The sequence below is a fragment of the Dermacentor variabilis genome, chromosome 2 (assembly GCF_050947875.1).
Source record: "Dermacentor variabilis isolate Ectoservices chromosome 2, ASM5094787v1, whole genome shotgun sequence".
NCBI classification, from domain to species: domain Eukaryota; kingdom Metazoa; phylum Arthropoda; class Arachnida; order Ixodida; family Ixodidae; genus Dermacentor; species Dermacentor variabilis.
This window is the reverse complement of record NC_134569.1, coordinates 61915491-61935930: the sequence shown is the minus strand read 5'-3', so window position 1 is coordinate 61935930 and position 20440 is coordinate 61915491. Positions and strand designations below refer to the sequence as shown.

The 20440-nt window shown below is 40.5% G+C and overlaps 1 protein-coding gene across 1 annotated transcript in view; it reads right to left on the bottom strand.

Annotated features, from left to right (window-relative positions):
• The window catches only part of LOC142571990 (katanin p60 ATPase-containing subunit A-like 2), a 33847-nt gene extending 16435 nt beyond the window's left edge, over nucleotides 1–17412 (bottom strand). The window contains exons 1-15 of the mRNA XM_075680761.1: nucleotides 17231–17412; nucleotides 16665–16722; nucleotides 16532–16602; nucleotides 16279–16439; nucleotides 16147–16186; nucleotides 15215–15350; nucleotides 14511–14567; nucleotides 12107–12202; nucleotides 9403–9501; nucleotides 8181–8244; nucleotides 5402–5520; nucleotides 4961–5055; nucleotides 4665–4772; nucleotides 2895–3075; nucleotides 1108–1210 (exon numbers count right to left, since the gene is read on the bottom strand). Of these exons, the coding sequence (XP_075536876.1) occupies nucleotides 1108–1210; nucleotides 2895–3075; nucleotides 4665–4772; nucleotides 4961–5055; nucleotides 5402–5520; nucleotides 8181–8244; nucleotides 9403–9501; nucleotides 12107–12202; nucleotides 14511–14567; nucleotides 15215–15350; nucleotides 16147–16186; nucleotides 16279–16439; nucleotides 16532–16602; nucleotides 16665–16718 (1384 nt within the window). The 5' untranslated portion in view covers nucleotides 16719–16722; nucleotides 17231–17412. The remainder of the gene's footprint in view (nucleotides 1–1107; nucleotides 1211–2894; nucleotides 3076–4664; nucleotides 4773–4960; nucleotides 5056–5401; nucleotides 5521–8180; nucleotides 8245–9402; nucleotides 9502–12106; nucleotides 12203–14510; nucleotides 14568–15214; nucleotides 15351–16146; nucleotides 16187–16278; nucleotides 16440–16531; nucleotides 16603–16664; nucleotides 16723–17230) is intronic.
• Between the last annotated feature and the right edge of the window lie 3028 nt (nucleotides 17413–20440).

Genomic DNA, 20440 nt, shown 5'->3' with positions numbered 1-20440 from the left:
TTCACTTGTGTATTTGGTTTTATTGTTTAATTTTGTATATTCTTGTAGCTTTTATATAATATTGTTCACCTTACTTTGTTTTTTGTATCCCCCGCTCTGCCTAATAATACCCTTTCGAGGGCCTTTAGGGGCATTGTGAAATAAGTAAGTACATCTTCACTTGAGTGATCACTAGGGTTGCAAAATAACTGCAGTGGAGCACAAATGCTAACCAGTCATTGTGGCAACAAGCGGACATGCTAAATGCAAGCACATTTTTGTCTATGACTGAGCTGCAAAGCTGTGACTGCGCAGAAGATGGAAAAGCTTAGAGGACAGCAAATACGGCACTAAATTATTATTTTTTTAATTAATGAAGAGAGTTGGGTTACTTGGTGTTGATGGAAAGCAGTTGGGACAGGATAGAGTGCTCTTTTTTTACCTGACTTTGCCTACCCTATTGTTTCTTTTGTGGTACCCCATCATGCATGAGCTTATGTGTTTGATCACCATGTTATGAAAAATTTGCCTGGACGTTAAAAGCAATTTTGGTAGTAATTTCAAAACTGTTAAAGTGCCGATATAACATCCATAAGCCAGAGTATATGAACCAATGTTTAAGAAAGTTCGATGGCCAAGTAATGTGCTGAATTCTATTAAATGTCATCTTACTTACTCAACATATCATAGTTAATTGTTCATAAAATTTATAGCTGGCACCAATTGACACACACACACACACACACACACACACAAAATGTCTCTTGTTTGCGAGGCTATGTTACCATGCTAGCAGTACTTGCATCAAAAACAGTAGTGTAGGAGAATTCAGCATGAAAAAGAAAAATTGATAGTTAAATGCAGAAATTACATTTGCTGTACCTGTCATGTCATTTGCTCCCCCCCCCCCATTACTCTGAAACAAATTCTAGTTCAAGTGCATTGTCGCCACATTATGGCATGGAAAGTTAACAACGATGACAGCAGCTCCAAGAGAAAGCAACATTTCTAAATGTAGCTACCACGACTAGCTGTTTCACTTGTGCAGAACACTTCGGATCTCAATAATATAATATGTCATAAAAAATTAGCAGCACCAGTGGTAACAGCGAGAACTGAAATGCTTACCATTATCACAGCATTCAGCAGCTTCCAGTGCTTGACGGAGGGATTTCATCACTGCTTCTTTGCAGGCTATCTTGATGTCTGATCCCGAATAACCCTCTGATGCCTGTTACAAAAGAAAGCACACAGGCACACACTCAATGATGGTGGTGTTCTAATTACTTTTTAAGACTAGTGATCACTGTAAATTATTAAGTAATCTAGTAAAGTTGTTTATTCTGAACACTTGCAGACTGTTGATGTTACTCGACGCTGTATGAACTGTTGATGCCATTGAATAAAATATTGCATTAGTATAACACAATGACAACCAGAAAGCTGACAGAGGTTCAACCAAGGGCTACGTGTGGACTTCTTATGTAGTTTTGTAGTTTCAGGCACATATAGGCAACAGGGGGCTACAAACAGATGTACAAGCAGTAGCTTATCAAAATCTAGTATATTTACAATCAAGATATGATATCTGGTGGCTACGTCTTGCAACAGTTAATTTAATGTTCCATGCCTCTTATCATCCACTGAAATGAGAGGCCAATCCTGGCAATAATTGTGGCATTGTGCCACCTAGGCTAATGACAAAGGGCAAAAGGAATAAAAAATTCAAAAAAACACGGCACAAAACATGGCCCTTAGTTTCAATTTGCACTGCTGCCTTTGTAGTGACACCAACATTCTTGTTTAAATATGCAGTAGTTTCCCTATGTGTGTATGTATTTGTCAACATTAGCGATGAAACAGCCATTTGACCTTTTAGCACAGGCCTTGACACAGGCCTTGACACAGGCAGAAAGCTGACTTTGTGCAGCAACAAGCACTTTTGGCACAGTACCCGATTTACATTTATATACCAGATATGGTCTCAATTTTAAATGAAATAGTGTATAAGTAAGTGGAGCCAGATTTACGTATATCACTCAGACATTTAGGTTGAAATCATAAAGCTAGTTTCATTAAGTTTTAATAGAATTGGTTTTTCTGTACATACGTCATAGTATAAAGCCATTTATAACTTGCAACAGGCATTGTGTGTGCAATCAGTGTGCTTTAAGCGAGCAAGGTTTCTTGGAACTAGAGCATGTCAATGAGACCATACTGTAGGACATGCACAACTAAAGTGAAGTTACTGAAAAGACATCCACAGGCTCCTTTACTTCTAATGCGCGCAATTTCTACTGTATAACTGTGCCATGGAACATGTGAAAGCTGTTTAAAACCGTGAAACATTGTCTTCAAATCATGCAGAGTTGCAAGGAAGTTTCCCACTAATGAGCAAATTATCTGTCAGTGGTTGAGTTGGCATACTACAAAATATTTCTAAAGCAGTACTGTCAGCAAGTGCAGTGAAATAATGTACGACTGGACATTATTTGAAGCTTCTTTTTGATCCGATATCCTTCTTGAGCAAACTCCATGCCCTGATGGTACAAGGAATACTGAATTGCAGTCCGAACGGTCCAAACAAGACTCCACAGTGAACTTTCAATGGAAAGAAATACACAGGCTATGGCTGCTCCATTTAGTTCCATATTGATGATGATGAAAGATGGCGGGCTCTAGGGTTAGGTTTTGGTTTCAGTTTTATTAGCTGGGTAGCGTAAGCAGAATGAGGTTTTAGTTCTAATACTTTTTTCGGAGCAGGTACCACACAATTTTCGACTAACATGCCATGTTAAAGCAGGTTTGGGCAAGGGGCTGCTATTGGCACAATTTGGCGCATCTGTTCCATCACTGCTATATGTAAACTGTGCAAGCTTTCTGAGTGAGGTAGCGGAAGAAACAAACAATTCCACCTCGCTGACAAGGTTGTAGTCAATGTCAGCAGCCACGAAGCAACTCTCTCGGCGGCCACCACTCTTGGCACTCTGGCCGCCTTCAAGGAACTTGTGGAAAAGAAAGGTGCGAGCTTCTTTGCCTGGCAGAGGCACCAGGATACGTTTTTCCAGGCGTCGAAGAACAGCATGGTCCAGATCCCTGTTGTCAGAGGCATCAAATTTGTTTTGTGGTTACAGTCAACACATGAAACCTCGGACGGGTGGAACTACAAGAGGGAGACAGTGAAAAGTTCAAAAAGCAGAAACTAGAAGACAATGCCCATGTGAAACGCTGAACTAAAGTAATAAAGCCTCTCAACAAGCGTGCCCACAGCATCACACTTTTTAATTATGTGCACTTCTAAATTCCAGTTAAATAAGATAACTCACAAAATGTTTGTAGGCCCATAACGATTTCAATGCATTATGTCACTTTAATTAATAAAACTTGCTGCTGGGTGAGTTGCTTCATAATGCTTAGAAAGAATAAAATGCACAACACAGGCGAACTGTCCGTGTCTCGACCTCTTGCCGTTGTCTGCATTGTGCATTTTAATGCAACAGCCTTAAGAGCCCCGTGTCGCAGAAAATCCAGTGTTGGCGAAGTTCTTCGTGAGCGAAAACTGTCATATATATTTAGGTACATGTATATGCCACGTCACGCTATATGACGTGCAATACATGCGGGTTATATTGCCACACCAGTCTATCACTAACGTTGCTCTTAACTTGTCTTACATTCTTGAGAAAGTTATTCCTAGGAATTTTGAGAATGACAGCCCACAAACAAATGTCATTAAACAAGACACCGACAGCGCATGGCTTTTACGTTAAATCTTCTCAGACTTAAATAATGAAAGTGCGAAATAGAAACCTAAAAATGATGGAATTTTTTTGCCGTGCACTACTTCCGGGATCGGCCCATGCAAGAGGCCGCATTTCTACCAGAAAACTTGCCTTCGTGCATAGCGTTTGCTGCCAGTGTTTCCTGGTAAACATTACAGTTACATACGCTGTATTTGCCGGGAAGTGTGAGAAGCAGTCAGGGATCTTTGAATGCTATCACATTCCACTCCTAAAGGCACAGCTTAAGTGTCCTCCAAATTTTATTCTTCCTAAACTTTAACTAAAATATGTAGAACAAGGATCTCTAATTCAAGTATTTTGGCTTCCCATAGCAGAGAAACATGGTAAAAAGGCTGATGAGAGCCATGATAGGCAACGTGCGTCCATGTTTGATATTCAGGTTGCTGTGCATGTTGGCAGGTGTCACTAAAAGATTACGCTACCATGCTGGTTGCTGTGAATTCAATAAGATTGCACATTATATGTGCTCCCATGCCTTATTCTTTGTCATATGACCATAAGTAAGTCGTCTGCAATTGCATTGTCTTTTCCCTTTATCTTTATGTGTGTTCATGCCTTGGTGCTTTGACCACAACTATGTAAGGAGATGACTGTTTTACATCAAGAAGTTGCCAATGTGCCAACATATTAAGCATGTCCTGTCTAAGCAAGCAAGGTAACACTGCAATAACAAGCATCTTGATTACTAATGCTGTCAGTGGTGCTCTGTAGGTTGACATAAAGTTGAACTTCTGGTGCTGCAAAAATGAAAGTGTAATCATTTTCTGTAAAACCATCATAAGATGCAACCAATAACTGATTTTCACTCAGAATTTGCAACTAGCGTTATGTCCTTTCCCTGCTGAATTTTCTCGGTGCTTCAACAAATGATCATTTGCTCACCATGGTGAATTAGAAGTGGCCAACACAAAGACATGATCCTTAGAGTTGCTGAGACCATCCATCTGTATCAGAAGCTCACTTTTCATGCGACGACTGGCCTCATTCTCACTGCAACATGAAAACACACAATTGGGGGAGTTTCAGAATTTGCCTGGAAGTAAAGCCTAGCTGCTGTACTTCATTCAGAAATCAAAATGCACAGAAAATGAATCGTCAGAAAAGTCCGACAGGAAAGATAAACTGTGCTTTCCGTGCACAAATGAACATTGGAACTGCTGCACTCAGTGGCTGGTTACCTGTTTCCTAGTGCACCTTTAGCCCCAACCAGTGCATCGAGCTCATCCAGAAATATGGTCGCAGGTGAATTGTGACGAGCCAGTTCGAACAGTACCTACATGTGAAAGAGTGCCCTCAAGTTATGCAAAACGAGTCCTCTGTGTTAGCAGAGCATAATTATCACAAACACTCTTTATCACTGCAATCAAGGTATCAAATAACAGAATGGATAACTGGGCTAGTTGGTTTACTTGCATCTTGAAACTGTCAAAGAGCAAAAAGACAAGAAACAAAGAGAGTGGACAGGACGAAAGTGGAAGCGCTTCGTCCTGTCCACTCTCTTCGTTTCTCGTCTTTTTGTGCATTGACAGTTTCAAGATGCAAGGTATCAAGCACATGGAAATTAGGAGATGTATCTATAAGCACTGCACAATATGGCAATAGGAAAAAGAATTACTTACCCTGACTAGCTTTTCAGACTCGCCTCGCCACTTGCTGACTAGTGTCGAAGCAGTGATATTGAAGAATGTTGTCTTGCATTCTGTTGCAACGGCTTTTGCAAGGAGTGTCTTTCCAGTGCCTGGGGTAGAGCATTTATTAGTACAACTGTTTAATTACTTGATGACAAGATTTACAACATTGCGCCAGATCTGAGCTCTGCTCACTTTTGTACTATGTACACTATACCAGGTGTTTCTATTTATGTGGAACACTTCTTTTTTTAAAGGAAACTGCCCTATCTAGAACCCTGTCAGATAGAACCCTTGTATCTAGAACCCTTGCAGATAGGCTACATGGCTAGATATACATTAGCAGCGAAAAAATGTTAGCGGTAATTTTGATAATTAATTATAGCATCACGTGAAAGGCAAACTTGAGCTGCTCTAAAATTTGAAGAACAGGTTTGTATTTAAGGTGTAGAACTCGCCACTATATAAAACATGAAACCAATACACATTTGAGAAAAAAAAAACATTTTTTATTATTTATTTATTTGTTTGTTTGTTTGTTTGTTTGTTTGTTTCCATAAGCAAGGAGGTACATGGTTGTGGCGGAAAAACAAGGGGAAAAACAAGAAGTAAGGAGGAATAATATGACTGCACCTCAAAGGTTGCTAGCAAAAGACCAGAAGGCAAATAAAACTCGTGAAAAAGAAAGCAATTAAGTTAAATTATACAGGAGATGACACCAGCCCAAGGTGCAAAATTGATTTGACAGCGGCAAAAAGACCTCTTTCATGCTAGTAAACAAATGTGGCACTGTTATTTACAGCACGCTGACATTTAGGCAATGAACACAAGGCTTTATGTCAGGTGCACAGTTTGTTAAAAAGCCCCTCACCAGGGCCTATAGAAAATTTTGGTTATAGTACATCAGAACTTCTATAATGCCATCTGCAGAGCATTTTATTGCAGATATTCTCGAAATCAGTAAACTATTAGAGGAAGTAGGACAAACTGAAATGTCATGTCGCCGTGATGCCAGGAGGGTAGCTTTACTGCCAACATAGACACCTGCTTTGCCTCAACTAGTGTTTGCAAGAAACATTCCGTTTGTGCTTTTCTCCTATACTGGAGCCAAGGGGTTGCATCTCATTTACATCATGAGCACCAACTCCTTTCTTTAATTCTTTTCTTCCTTTTTTTGCTGAGCAGCATACTTTGAGTGGTGGTATTGTGCATTCTGGATTGCAAGATTTATCGAAGCCATGTATCATAATCAGGGAAATTGCAGGCAGTGCGTTTATGCATTTGACCTTAATTTCCTAGAAGGAAGCAGGGCTCCCTTGAAAGGAAGGAAGCGCAGGCTTGTGTTTAAAATTTCAGCTCTTCTCATGCCGTGCCGCAGTTTGATACCTTGCAGACACGATCATCAGCGCAAAATCTATGCACCTCGCTTGTCTGTTCAAAACGCCCAAACTTGTAAGCGGCTCTTAACTCACAGTTTGCCGGCTCTGTACATCTGGCTAACAGCAATTATTCTTCTGACAATGGGTATCAGGCTTTCATACCCCTGTTGCTAGAATTGGACACATTTTTTTCTAAAGGAACTGTACACCCTGTACCACTGTTGCAATGCTGAAGTCATGCCATGGCTTACAAAAGCTGTCGTGTTGCAAAGTGCGTGCGTCGTAACTAATAAATGTCCTAAATTACAAACAGCCACTATCTTTACATTTACTACTGTTACTTTCAATCAAAGACAAAGTTTTTATTGTGGAAGTTTAGCTTCCTATGACGTCAATTTGTGACAGAGTGACACAGCTCAATAATGCTTGCCTTGCAGAAAATTGGGCTAGGTAGAATTACCTAAATGAGCGAGAGGACAAGAGGTGAGGAGGCGAGTTTGAAAAAGATAAGGCCAAAACGGGAACACCCTTTCCTGTGTCTCACTTTCTTCTTGTACTTCATCTTCTTGCACGACTGTAGATCATGTGAATTGTCAACGGCACTTACACCAACACCAGCACTGGCATGCCTCCGATTTTAAGTAACGAAAGAGGTCTGTAAACGAATTCAGTGTGGTGTGTTTAACAAAGCATAAGCAGCAACCACATGGAACATATATGCAAATCCGTCCTGCAGAAGTCTGCAAGATGAAGTTTGATAGAAGGAAGTAATTGTCATCCATCTGACAGTAGCATGAAGCTACTTTGGATATTTCTGCAGAATAAGATTGTCATATTTGGTGTCTCTATGCTCTAAGTTGTTGGTTAATCGGCCCAGCTCTGTGATCCACTAGCCTCCTGGTTAGCTCAGATGGTAAAGCAACCACCCCAGAAAGGTTCGATCGCCAGTCCAGAATAAGTTTTTCCTGAAAAGTGAAGCTTTCTCCCTAAGAAACCTGTATTGGCTTCCTTTGTGGCTTCATGTAACTGTTGGGATGACCATTATTCTCTTTCATGGGACATATTTCAAATGAATATTTATCATGGCATCTCCATATTGCACTGTGTTATCATCACACTGTGATTTTCACTGAAAGGGGTTCCAGGTGCTTACTTTTAAAAATAATATATAGTAGCTTGCACTATGCATGCATTTCAGCCATAAAAGCAGCACTGTTATCAAATCCTGTAAAATCAAAATGTGTGCATTGCAGAGGGCAATGCCATGCTAAATGTGTGTTCCATGTGGTTACTGCCTGTGAAGGGAAAACCACAAATTTTTTCAGCTTGAAGATATTATAGGTTGTCCAAAAACAGGCACACAACACAGTGACATGTGAGATAAGATCCACCTGGTGGTCCAAACAGCAGAAGTCCCTTCCATGGACCCATTATTCCAGAAAAGATGTCTGGATACTAAGCAGCGTGCAACGATAATAAATGCATCATTGTATAAATGACTAACTACATCACAGTGGTTCCAATTCAAATGTACTCATCATCAAATGTTTGTGACAGGCTCTTCAACTAATAATTCAAAGTCTGAAAACTATATAACATGTTTTTCAGTATTAATGCATGCAATAACGAACTGCACAGTCAACAAAAGCTTCCAATAACACTAAACCATGCTCTCTCTAAACACTGTCATTATGTGACACTCGTCATAAGAAAACAAGATCACTTTACCATGTCTTTGGATCATTCATACTAGATATTGTACAGCTTCTACGCGTATTGTGTTGTAAACTATGAATTTAAATTTACTGATTGAGGTACCTTTGTGAAAACAAAAATAATCTTCTTTTTTTCTTCTTCCCAGTGGTACTAATTGAGTGACTGATTTTTATTACATGCAAAAGAAACTTTTGTCAAACTTCCCATAAGAGTGACACTACAGCACAAAGCTGTAGACTAATTTCAACACCCTTTGTCTTTTTCTGTTTTTTTTCATGTGAGCCACAACATAACCACATAACATATCTCTGCAGTCTGCTCCACTGGCATCGGGCTCCTCTATTGGAACATTAAAGCTATGCCCTTGTACACAGCCTACTGATGTGTGTTTCATCTTAGCTTTACATGGTAGCTTAAGATTGAGGTGCCAGTGCTTTAATGCCCCTTCCAACACCTTTATGGAAAGTTACAAAATATCTTCAGAAGGAAAAAAAGGAATGCGCTCACAAACAAAAATTAAATGTTGAATGAGTGCAAGCACAGTCAAGGTGCTACTTGAACAAGATTAAGCTCTAATGTTGACGGTTGTATAATTCTCTGCTGAGATAATCAAGGCAACATGATGTAATGAATTCAAGAAATATTGCTGGACCCTTGAGATAAACTCTGCTAAATATAGTCAAGCGCCTCTACGATGAACGCATCTACAACTAAATGACCTGTTAGCGAAGACATAATTCTGTCCTGGTTCTATAGTGAGTGGTGCTGTGTGCAACTTTACAATAGAGCGACCTGTACAGCAGATAATTTTGAAGGCCCCAAGCACTTATTTGTAAAGGTGTTTGACTGTATAGATTGCACTGAAAAATACCACAGAAAAAAACATGCTGAACTGACCTTCATTGGGTAGATTAGAGCTTCTTTGATAAGCCGCTTTGCTGACTCAAGGCCAACAATGTCATTCCAGTGGACGTTTGGACTGTCCACATAGACATCCTGCAAAAGAAAGAGAGAAAGATGTGTGCGTGTGTGTGTGTGTGTGTGTGTGGGGAGAGAGAGAGAGAGAGAGATCAGAATGCAAAACTATGTCACTGTGTTCCAGTTCCGTGAAGCGTTTGTTTCATAATTTTCTCAGCGTATTCCATCTTTTTTTTGTCATCAGGAGTTCAATTTTAGGCAAAATTACAACTTCCAGTCAAGTGTAAGGGTGCATTCACACTGGCAAGCTCTAAGACATGACAGGAAGACAAGGCAAGGACAATTTTTATAATAGTTCTTTTGGCTGGGCAACACAGTTTAGCCCTCACATGCTGAGGAAATTCGCATTACAGTCCCACACTGTGTGCACCGACTATCTGAAGCAGGACAGCTACTGCAATGCGCCACAAAGTGGTGGCACAGATCTTATCACATAAATAGCATAGGAGTCCAAATAAAAAAAAAAAAATTATATCCCACTTAGAAAAAAAAAACGAAATAAGATACGTATGGAATTGAAACACAAAAAATAGGCATATTTAATGCACTTTATGCCACATTCTTACATGGAGCACCTCACTGCAAAAATCAGGGCTGAAAGTGCACGACAACTGACATTTTGGTATGTTTGTCATGTTTCAGAAAATCCATACAATGTAATGGTGCAAGAAATTTTCCTGCTGTAAAGTTGAGTTCCAGGAAAGTCAAGCGAAATAAATACATTGAGCAAACCAATAGTAGTTTTGGCAGTAAAAATCAAAATTGCAGATTTTTGTCAAAATTTGGAACATTAAAGAAACTTTCCATGAGCAACATTGCTGATAAGCACCATTACATATTGAAGATAAATCTTTGCAGTTCAGCAGGCAAAGTTGTGCAGCATTACACACTGAAATAACATTATTAATTTTCTCGCAGAACTGTGTTCTCACATACTTGATCAAACTTTAAAAGCATGTCACGTGACACGAAAAATTAAAAAATATATATATATATGAAAATTATTGTAAGCAAGGTAGTAAAAAGTCACGATTATAAAATAAAAGAGCAACAATCTGGCATAGTTGAGTGACATGTCTGGGAAATTTGGTGTAGAATGACTCCTTTTTATACATTACGGTAACTGCGCAAATGGCCTCCACTTCATCATCATGCTCCTACTCAGATTGCATCACTTGTACCGAACATGCAATTGCAGAAATAAAAGGAACACTAGAGAAAAAGCTAGGTCATCTAACTTCCCTTGATTTTGAAAAATCAGATGTGAAAGCTAGTGCTTGAATTCTGCCATATTTATTCACCCTGTAAAAGATATTCTTGCCAAATGCAAGGTATCATATTGTCCAGAGATACAAACGTGAAAAATATTTTACACGCATATATGTGTGCATGCATACCACAAACACACACATTCATACACACAAACATAAAACAACTGTAAGAGTACCTTCCTTCTGTACAAATGTACACAGCACACAAGCAAGCTCTTTTTAGAATGTGGCCAAGCAATATATACAAGATCTGCATCGCAAGATGGCAGTGAAGGAAGCTAAAGAATGTGAAATCAATGCAGCAAGTTTGCAGGTGTAAGTATAGTGCATAACTACTAATGGCTCTTTCATTCTGAACATAAGGGGTGATCATGTTTAAGTTTTACAGAATTAAAAAAAATCGCCCATGACAGATAGCGTAACTGTAATGCTTGAGCAGGATTACTTGAAGCCACGGACAATACTCGAGCGAGAAATCGAAATGCACAATTGACTAATTCACCAAGAATCACTAACTAATATTTAATTTATGGTACATATTGCAATTTACGAATTGTAGCAGGTGTGTTTGCCGGGTGTATTCACTTAAAATGAATTTTCAGGATGATTCCAATTTAGAGTTGTTCATTGCCAAAGTGTGTGACGAAATACATGGCCAATACAGTTACTTTTGTGCTTTGATGAACAAAGTAATGTTTTGCTAAGAACATAAGTGGAACAACAGTGCATTTTCGCTGCTAGTTTGATGGAGCATATTGCGAAACTTGTGCCATCCTCAAAATTTATTACAAGTGGGTATGCCTTGCAAACTAACTGAATAAAATTTGTAAATTGCAATATGTGCCATAAAGAAATTAATTACAAGGTAATTAGAAAATGTTTGTTATTTAGTCAATTATGCATTTAGATTTCTTGTGTAAGTAATGCCCGCCGCTTCAAGCAACCCAGCTCAAGGACTACAATTATGCTATCTGCCACAAGATAATTTTAATGATTCTGTAAAACTTAAGCATGACCACCCCCTGTATTTTGCTGCAGATGAATGGTATTTATTACAAAGAGTTTACTGATGTTCTAGTCGGTGTATGGTATTTAGAACAAGAACAGTGCAACAAACAAGACAAAAAGGGAACGTAGACACAGTCCTGAGGACACTGTCATGCATATGGTGCATACCATGTCATATTCTATGCTAAACAAAACAGAAAACAAAGCTAACAAAAGTATTGCCAGCATATATGTGCATAATGTGAAATCACAGTAAGTCTACCAAACCAATAATAAGCTCCACTCTGCTACATGTCATTAAGGGCAGTGCATTCAAGTTCTTGCCTAATTTTTTTTTTCTTTACCTTTGAAATGATGTCGACCAAGTTAAACCACTCACTCCCCAAAGTGGCACCCATGGCCTGCGGCAGCTTTAGCTGGGGCAATCCAGGTGTACAGATCTGCACAAGCACATAAACGCACTTTCTAGTACTAAATGCTGCGTGAGTATCCACAGACTTGGCACGATAGACAAAAAGGGTCCTTCACTACATCACAATATATAAACATGTGCACTATTTTCTGTTCTCCTTACCGCACCTTTCAGCTGCCATTTCTTTCATTTTGAAGGGCCGTATCAAGAACATTCATTATTTCATCAGGCCACAGAATGTATCTGTCCATATGATGTCAACTACTCTGCCAAAAACTACCATGTTGTGAAGTGCCACACATTGAAGTTTAATAAGGTATTGACTGCAACATATTGAGCATATTGTTCCACATTGTAACAGTGTTCCACATCATCATCATCATCATCATCAGCCTGGTTACGCCCACTGCAGGGCAAAGGCCTCTCCCATATTTCTCCAACAGCCCCGGTCATGTACTAATTGTGGCCATGCCGTCCCTGCAAACTTCTTAATCTCATCCGCCCACCTAACTTTCTGCCGCCCCCTGCTACGCTTCCCTTCCTTTGGAATCCAGTAACATACTGGATTCCACTGTAACACTGTAACATAAAAAGAGGCAATGCTGAGAGAGCAGACAGTGCTAGGGCTTGTGTCATCTGCTTATCTTATCCTTGTTCCTCATGCTGTTTTGACAGACTATCTTTCAAGGTGCTAGTGATATGCACTGTAGCAATTGCCGCAATCAGCATGGTGCTTCTCACATCAGCACGGTGTTTAAAGCCTGTGCCTCCAATATGCAAAATGCATGAAACGTCTGCTTCATCATTGATGGAACAAACACACTAGACAGTGAGAATGCCACTCCCATTTAGTAACCAAGAATTGGCACAGAGGGCATGTAAGAAACTTTTAAGCTATTTCAAAATGGATCCTATATACTAAGCCATGGCTACATGCTGACCTATTGTACAATGTCTTGCATCAGTATTATGGTGTAACACTGCCTAATGGTTAGCCAAGAGATCTATTCCTTCCACAACCAAGATAGATTTTGTCAGTGCCAACACTTTCCATGGTTTTGCTGCGACAGTGAAAAGGCAAGGAGAGAGAGAGAAAGGCGTGGGAGCAAAAGAGAGAGAGTGTGCTTTTTTTTTATTACGCCTCCCAAAGATACTAACAAACTTGCATATTGTGATAACTGACAAAATCATATTACTTTTGTAGTTTCGATTGACTTGAAAATGGCACCCAAAATATTTCAAGAATATGTAGTGGACTCACACGAGATAAAGTACAATAAAGCCTGAACAATTCAATTTTTTTTCTTATTTATTTAAATGGCTCCCAGCTAGGCATGTTACTGGTAACAGCAGACTTTCGACAGTATCATAACTTAGGACATTCTTACAGGTATATTTACAACTTTGCTAGTGCTGGGCATTGATCAAAAATGTTAACCCAATTAACCACATCTTTTTAATAGACTAATTCACTAAGGGGATTTGTAGATTTACATATGCGAGCTAAAGATCAAAACTGATAACATTTAAAAATGTACATAAACTTTGCAGAAAAACCAAACTGTCCTATTTGAAGATGGTTTCCTTTATTATTATGTCAGCGACACCTTGCTTGAGCATGCATACATCAATAGTATCAAATACACTCAGATGAAATCATAACTAAAATATTAAATTCTGAGGTTTTATGTGCCAAAAACATGATTCAATAATGACACACACCATAGTGGGGAACTCACAATTAATTTTGATTATCTAGGGTTCTTTAACATGCACCTAAATATCTAATTATCATGTACACCATAGTGGAGGACTGCATATTAATTTTGACCATCTGGGGTTATTTAATGTGCATCTAAATTTACGTACAAGGACATTTTTGCATTTCAACCTCATCGAAATGCTGCGGCCACAGTTGGGATTGAACCAGCGGCCCTCAGGCTCAGTAGCACAACACCATATCCACTACGCTACTGTGGTGGGTAAGAAATCATAAACCCAGTGTTAGGCAATTTACTTGACTGCTTGTCTTGCTGGCTTGAAGTGAACACACATAGATGGCTTTTGTCCTGACTCCTGAGAAACATGCGTGCACGTACCATCTTAGTTGGAACACTGAATCTGTGGCTGCCTTCCTTGCTGTAGAACAAGTGACGCGAGGACAGGGGTGTTGGCACTTGCCTGATTCTGCTAATGTGACCTCAGCCAAGTAACAGGGATAAAGCAAAACGATTGTGATTGAAGCATTTGTTGATTAATCAGACAGTTAATTTATCAACTGTTCAGCCCTAAAATGAATCAAGGCCATTATTATCTATTGGCAATAGTTTGCTTACCTGTATTCCCAGGCGCCTGTCAATGGTGATGTTTTCCGGCCGAAAGGTGTTTTCAAGCTATGAAATAAAAACAGAAGAGGAATCAGTCAAACAAGAAAGGACATTTGAAATACAGTATTGCTTCAGCTGCAAGAATTAAAGCAACGATCAACAAAATTTACATTGCTTCTGCAGACTTATCTTCAGAGGAATGATTCTTATTCATTTTTAATAAAAGATTAATTATATCATAACATCAGACATTAAACAGGAATGCTGGTAAGATGCTGAACAGCTCAAAGAGAACATTGGACATATTACAGGCGTGCAACAAAATGCATGGCATGTTACAGGATAGTTAGGTAACTGATTAAAATAAAGGCAACAGATGCTTACAGTAATGAAACAGTGTGAATTTCTGTTGGCATCACTCACAGTGCATGGACTGGTTTGTGACTGAAGTCCGCGTGATTCGATTACACAGTAAGGCTGGCTCAGAGTAACAATTGTACGTTACCATATTTTCACACTGAAGTTTTCCAAGTACTATTCTACTTTTAGTATATTTAAATGCATTTCAGTTCGATGTAGTCAAGTTGTGGTGCATGCACATATGAGACACATATGGAGTACCTACGCACTCAAACAACAAGTGCTAGCATTCAGCTGTAGAATGAACACACAAATCCAAACATAACTTAAGATAAATAGAGAGCATGGTTTACCTTTCCTTTAGAGAGCTGTGACTCAGATTTGTGCTTTTCATCACTACTTGCTCGATGAAGGCCCCGTATCCGAAATGTGCTGCAAAAGGACCCACTTCCATTGCTAGATGTTTGAGTTGACTGTCCCTGTGTAGAACTGAAAAGTTATGATGGAGAAGAGTACAGTGATAAGAATTGTGCATGTACAGTGGTACAGCTGGCAGGGTCCACACAGATCCATATTGCGAATGTTTTTTTTTTCTTATACAGAGCACATTTGAAAGATGGTTCGAAAAGAAACAAGTACTATGTACTTTGTGAGTCACCTAGTGATTTTTGCACTCCAGCATTTTAATATATAGCAACTTGCTCTGTGCTGAAAGCTCATATGCAACTCATTTGTCAGTGGCAGTTCGTGACCTAAATTTTAGCATGCTATAAGCTCTACAACTGCAAATATAATGTTTAGCTAGACACTGTGACATGACAACAATCATTCTGCACAATTGAAGTGACTGCAGCATTGCTGACAACACTGTACAAGACAGTGTTCAAGCCATCCTTCAGCTGCTGCAATTGTAAGTTCTCGGAGCGTGCTATGTTGTTCCTTGGCTCATATATTCAAACTTTCAGCAAACAAGGGCTGATATAACAAAAAGATTCCTTTAACTGAATTTTGTTCCTTTTTTATCATTCACTGGTCATGCCGGCCAATCCTGGTGATAGCGTAGACGGAGCACTGTTCCTACTACTGAAGAAGTGTGAAAAAGAAAGTAATTGTAATAGAACCGTTATATTATCCTGTCCGAGAAGCACTGATGATTAACAAATATACTTGTGGGCCCCTTGGTGGGAAATGTTAATAATTAAATTTGGAAGCATATAACTGAAAAGTAACGAATTCAAGAAGTAAGATATCATGCAGTCTAGGAAACAACATAGCAATCACTTACTGTGCTCGTGATGACTTTGAATGTTTCTGTGGGCCACTCTCTGCATGAGAAATGGAGCAATCAATAAACGTTGGTGTCTCAGCTGTGGGAAACAAACCATGCAGGGATAAAATTTAATTTAACGCAACACACCTTCCAGTTTACGGGCGATATGTGGCTGTTTTCTGAACTTGACGAACTGGAATGTTTCATACTCTTGAAGTATTAGCTCCAGGTCGACATTATCACAGAGAACATAATCATCAAGTTTCAGTGTCGATTCAGTCTTGAGGCTTTCTGCAGTTGTCATCAGCCTTATAAAAGGAAACAGAGGGTGAAGCAATTCTTATAGAGCACCGAGCTAGGTAAAGTGATAAGGCAAATATAGTGAAGTAGAGCTCCTCACCCTTGGTGCTGAAGGTAATGTAGGATCAAGACCAGGAGGTTGCGCTTTCGAACGGCTGATTTCTGTTCTTCCTGCACGTTAAAAGCCTTCGTCAACTCTAAGCTCAGCTGCCAATTAAGAACTAAATACTTACAGTGTCACCGATATGCCCGTCCACAAAGGATTTTGCTGTTTTTGACTCAGCCATCTTCCTGCGAAAAACAATAGTGACGCGAGGACACCCGCATGTGTAAGTGCATACCGAAAACAAAATTTTCCAGTTGCCTTCACAAACCTCATGGTATAGGAAAATTTCACCGTCCTGGGCTCCATAACAGAACTAAGCGGCGCGAACGGCATGTCTTCGTAAAGTAGTCACGGCGCGACTGTTGTCAGCTCGAACGACAGCGTAGTGGAACTGGCTGACGTGCCGACCTGCGCCGTTTCCTTACTTATTTTTGTAAGCTTCTAAACTGTATATGGAGCAAAGATGTTATTACTGTGCGTGAGAGACACTGGCGTGCAGGTCACCGACGCTCGTCCGCGGAATTATAAATAGAACAATTGATCGTGAGAGCAGCATTATCGCCCGCACGAACGCCTTTGACAGCGCTGACCAGTGCCAAGCGGCAAAGCCGCAACGCGCACACCTGTCTTCGGGAGGAAAAAAAAAAAGAATGTGACGCCACACGGGCGGATTTTAATAACATAGCGTAATACCTGTTAGCAGCTGATCAGCAGCCTCTTTCAGATGATCAGCAGACCGTCGTCACCGTGGTAATGCTTGCTCTGTGGCACAGCTGATCACCCCGCATCAACGCCATGACAAACAAGGTGCACTGCGTGCAGCCGAACGCGCAGGATTATTTTTGACCGAATGCCCGTAAGTTCATCAGTTGCAGTCGTCGCGTTTACATAGTTTAGGTGACGGTACCTAGATGGCAGAGCTCAACACACTTTTCAAAGGATTACAAAGAATCTGCGATAAATAAGAAATGAATATTTTGGTGACTTTAAGAAAAAGAAAAGACATTTTAGTGTTAAAGTTTCTAGGCGTCTACTCACTATTGAAGTTATAAATTTCCCGAGCATGATCTCGTGCTCGGTGGCATCAGTGCCATCGTGTGATGCGGAAAGGCGGGAATTTCAACTTAAACATAAACGTCGCGCTTTTCTAGTGCTTATACATTTTCACGTGTGGCGCTCGTAGCTGGAGCGTGCTAGCATATGCAGGAACACTAGCGCGCGCTCTCATCCCCTCCTCCTTTCCTAGTGCGGGAAGTCAAACGCCCGCGCCAACCAAACAGTTGCTTTACTCCCCTCTTTCTCTGCACATATCCGCAAGTACGCTTTCCCTCTCCGCTCTTTACTCTTCTCCAGATTTTTCTATCGTGCGAGATCGGCCGACGTTCATTCAAAATGGGATAAGTAGCTATTTAAAGGCCAAGTGAACCGAAATTTTCAACCGTGTGAAAAGCCCAGTTTCAGCCTCTGTGCAAAATTTACGAGTCGACGCGTCGGAAAAACATGCATCTCGTAATAATTGAAGTTTTCTTTTGAAGCTTTTTTTTTTTAACTTGAAGTTGAAATTTATTCATATGCAAAACATAGGTACCTAAATGTAATATACAGGCGAGGGTCCCAAAGTCATAATACTGAAAATGGGACCCTCATAATCCCTCTTATAACGAAACTGAAATAAGCCCCGCCATTAATTACCACTCGCCGAAAGTTCGATCCGTACGATTCAAACCGTGCAGAGAACCAGAGCCCGTGTCATAGATTTGCTTCCCCTGCTTGTGCCGTTCAAGTGTGTCATGTCCCGCTAGCCTGCTAGCCATAGTATACTACTGGCTGCTTCGTGCGCTGTGCCTATGCCATTGCGTGCCCGCGATGTTCTTTTAATGCAAAGCATTCTTTTCCAAGTAAAGACGGTTTTCTGTGTCTGGTTGTGTACGCTGAACGAGTAAAGCCTCGATGCGTTCCGTTTCCGTTCGGAGACGAGCAGCGCATTGAGGTGACCGAGCGAACCAAGCTAAGGGAACTTAGCTACAACGGATGGATGGATGGATGGATGGATGGCGGCTATACCCTTCGTAACGGGCGGCGGCTGGCGCCACCTAGCCTTTTGCTCCCCCTCCTATTTTATTTTTTCCCTTTCTTTATATCCTCTTTTCCTTAAACTAGTTTTCACTCCCCTCCTCCCCCAAAATAACTATCTAAAAAAGTAGAGGAAACACTATCTCCCCGATTTATGGTATTATCTCTCCCTTGACTTCCTCCACCAAGCCTCTAGCCTCCCCTTCGTTACTGCCACTCTTTTCTCGTCTATTTGCCCTCGTTCCCCGGGAAATCCCAATGCCCCTTCCATATCTGCCACTGTTCCCTCTGCCAGAGTCGGGCGAAGGTCTGTGCATCTCAGCACTATATGCTCAGTGGTCTCCATTTCGGCTCCGCAAGCTGTGCACCAAAGGTCCACGTCTTCAAATTTAGCCCTGTATGTTTTCGTTCTCAAAACCCCCGTCCTAGCTTCGAATAATAGTGAGCTGCCCCGCGAGTTATCAAATAAGAGCTCTCTCTTAATCTCCTGTTTTTGTGACCTATACATAGATAGCGCTGGCTTTCCGAGCATTCTTTCTTCCCACATTTTTCTTTCCGTCTCCTTCACCTCCTTTCCCACACTAGAACCACGTTTGACCCCCTCCCTCGGCTGTAGGTATCTATTCCTCAGCTTCCTCGTTCTGAGTGTCCACTTTGTGTTCAAACTTTTCATGTACAGATATTTGTACACTTTTCCTGCCCACCTTTTTTCCTTCAGTGCTGGGAGTCTCTGTTCATATTTTAGCTTACTTATTGCCTCTCTACCTTCGAATGACGTCCATCCCATGTCCCCCTGCACTCCCTCATTAGGGGTGTTCCCGTGCGCTCCTAAGGCCAACCTGCCTACACTTCTCTGTTTCGTTTCCATGCATGCCTGAACTTCCGATTTCATGCACAGTACTGAATTTCCGAATGTGAGGCCTGGTACCATAACCCCTTTCCATACGCCCCTAACCACCTCGTACCTATTATAGTTCCATAGTGCCTTGTGTTTCATTACAGCTGAGTTCCTTTTCACTTTTTCAATCATAATTTTTTCCTGTTCTTCCAAGTATTTTTTGCCCTCGTTTAGCCATATGCCCAAATACTTGTATTTTTCAACATGATCAATCTTAGTGCTTTGTATTTCCAATGGTTTCCCCCTTTCTTCATTGTATACTATTATCCCAGACTTTTCTCTACTGAATTGCAGTCCCAATTTTTCTCCCTCCTCTCCATATATGCTCATTAGTTCCTGTAGCCCTACTCGGGTGTCAGCAAGCAGTACAATATCATCTGCATGCATCAGTCCGGCTAGTACTTGAGCTACCTTCTGCCCTTCCAGCATATAGCTTATGTCGGTTCCTATTGTGCTCTGTTCTAGTCTCTTTTCCACTTGGCTCATGCAAATCATAAAAAGCAGAGGCGACAGTGGACAGCCCTGCTTGAGACCTCTTCTTATTTTAGCTGGCTTTGTAGGTTCCCCCTCCCATGTTATCTCTACCTCATTATCTGTATAAACTTGTTGTAGGAACTCAATCATCTTCCTATCTAGACCATATTCCCTCAACTGGCTCCATAACTTTTCTCGGTTTACATTATCATAGGCTCCTCTAATGTCTAAAAAAGCTATCCATAGCGGTTTCTGCCTGGCTGTCGCTATCTCTATGCACTGTGTTATAACAAATAAATTATCATCTAGCCTTCTGTTCCTTCTAAATCCATTCTGCAGTTCTCCCAAGATCTCTTCACGTTCTGCCCATTCCTCCATTCTCTTTTTTACCATCTACATTGCTACTCTATATATGACTGATGTGACAGTTATTGGCCTGTAGGATTTAATGTTGTCCT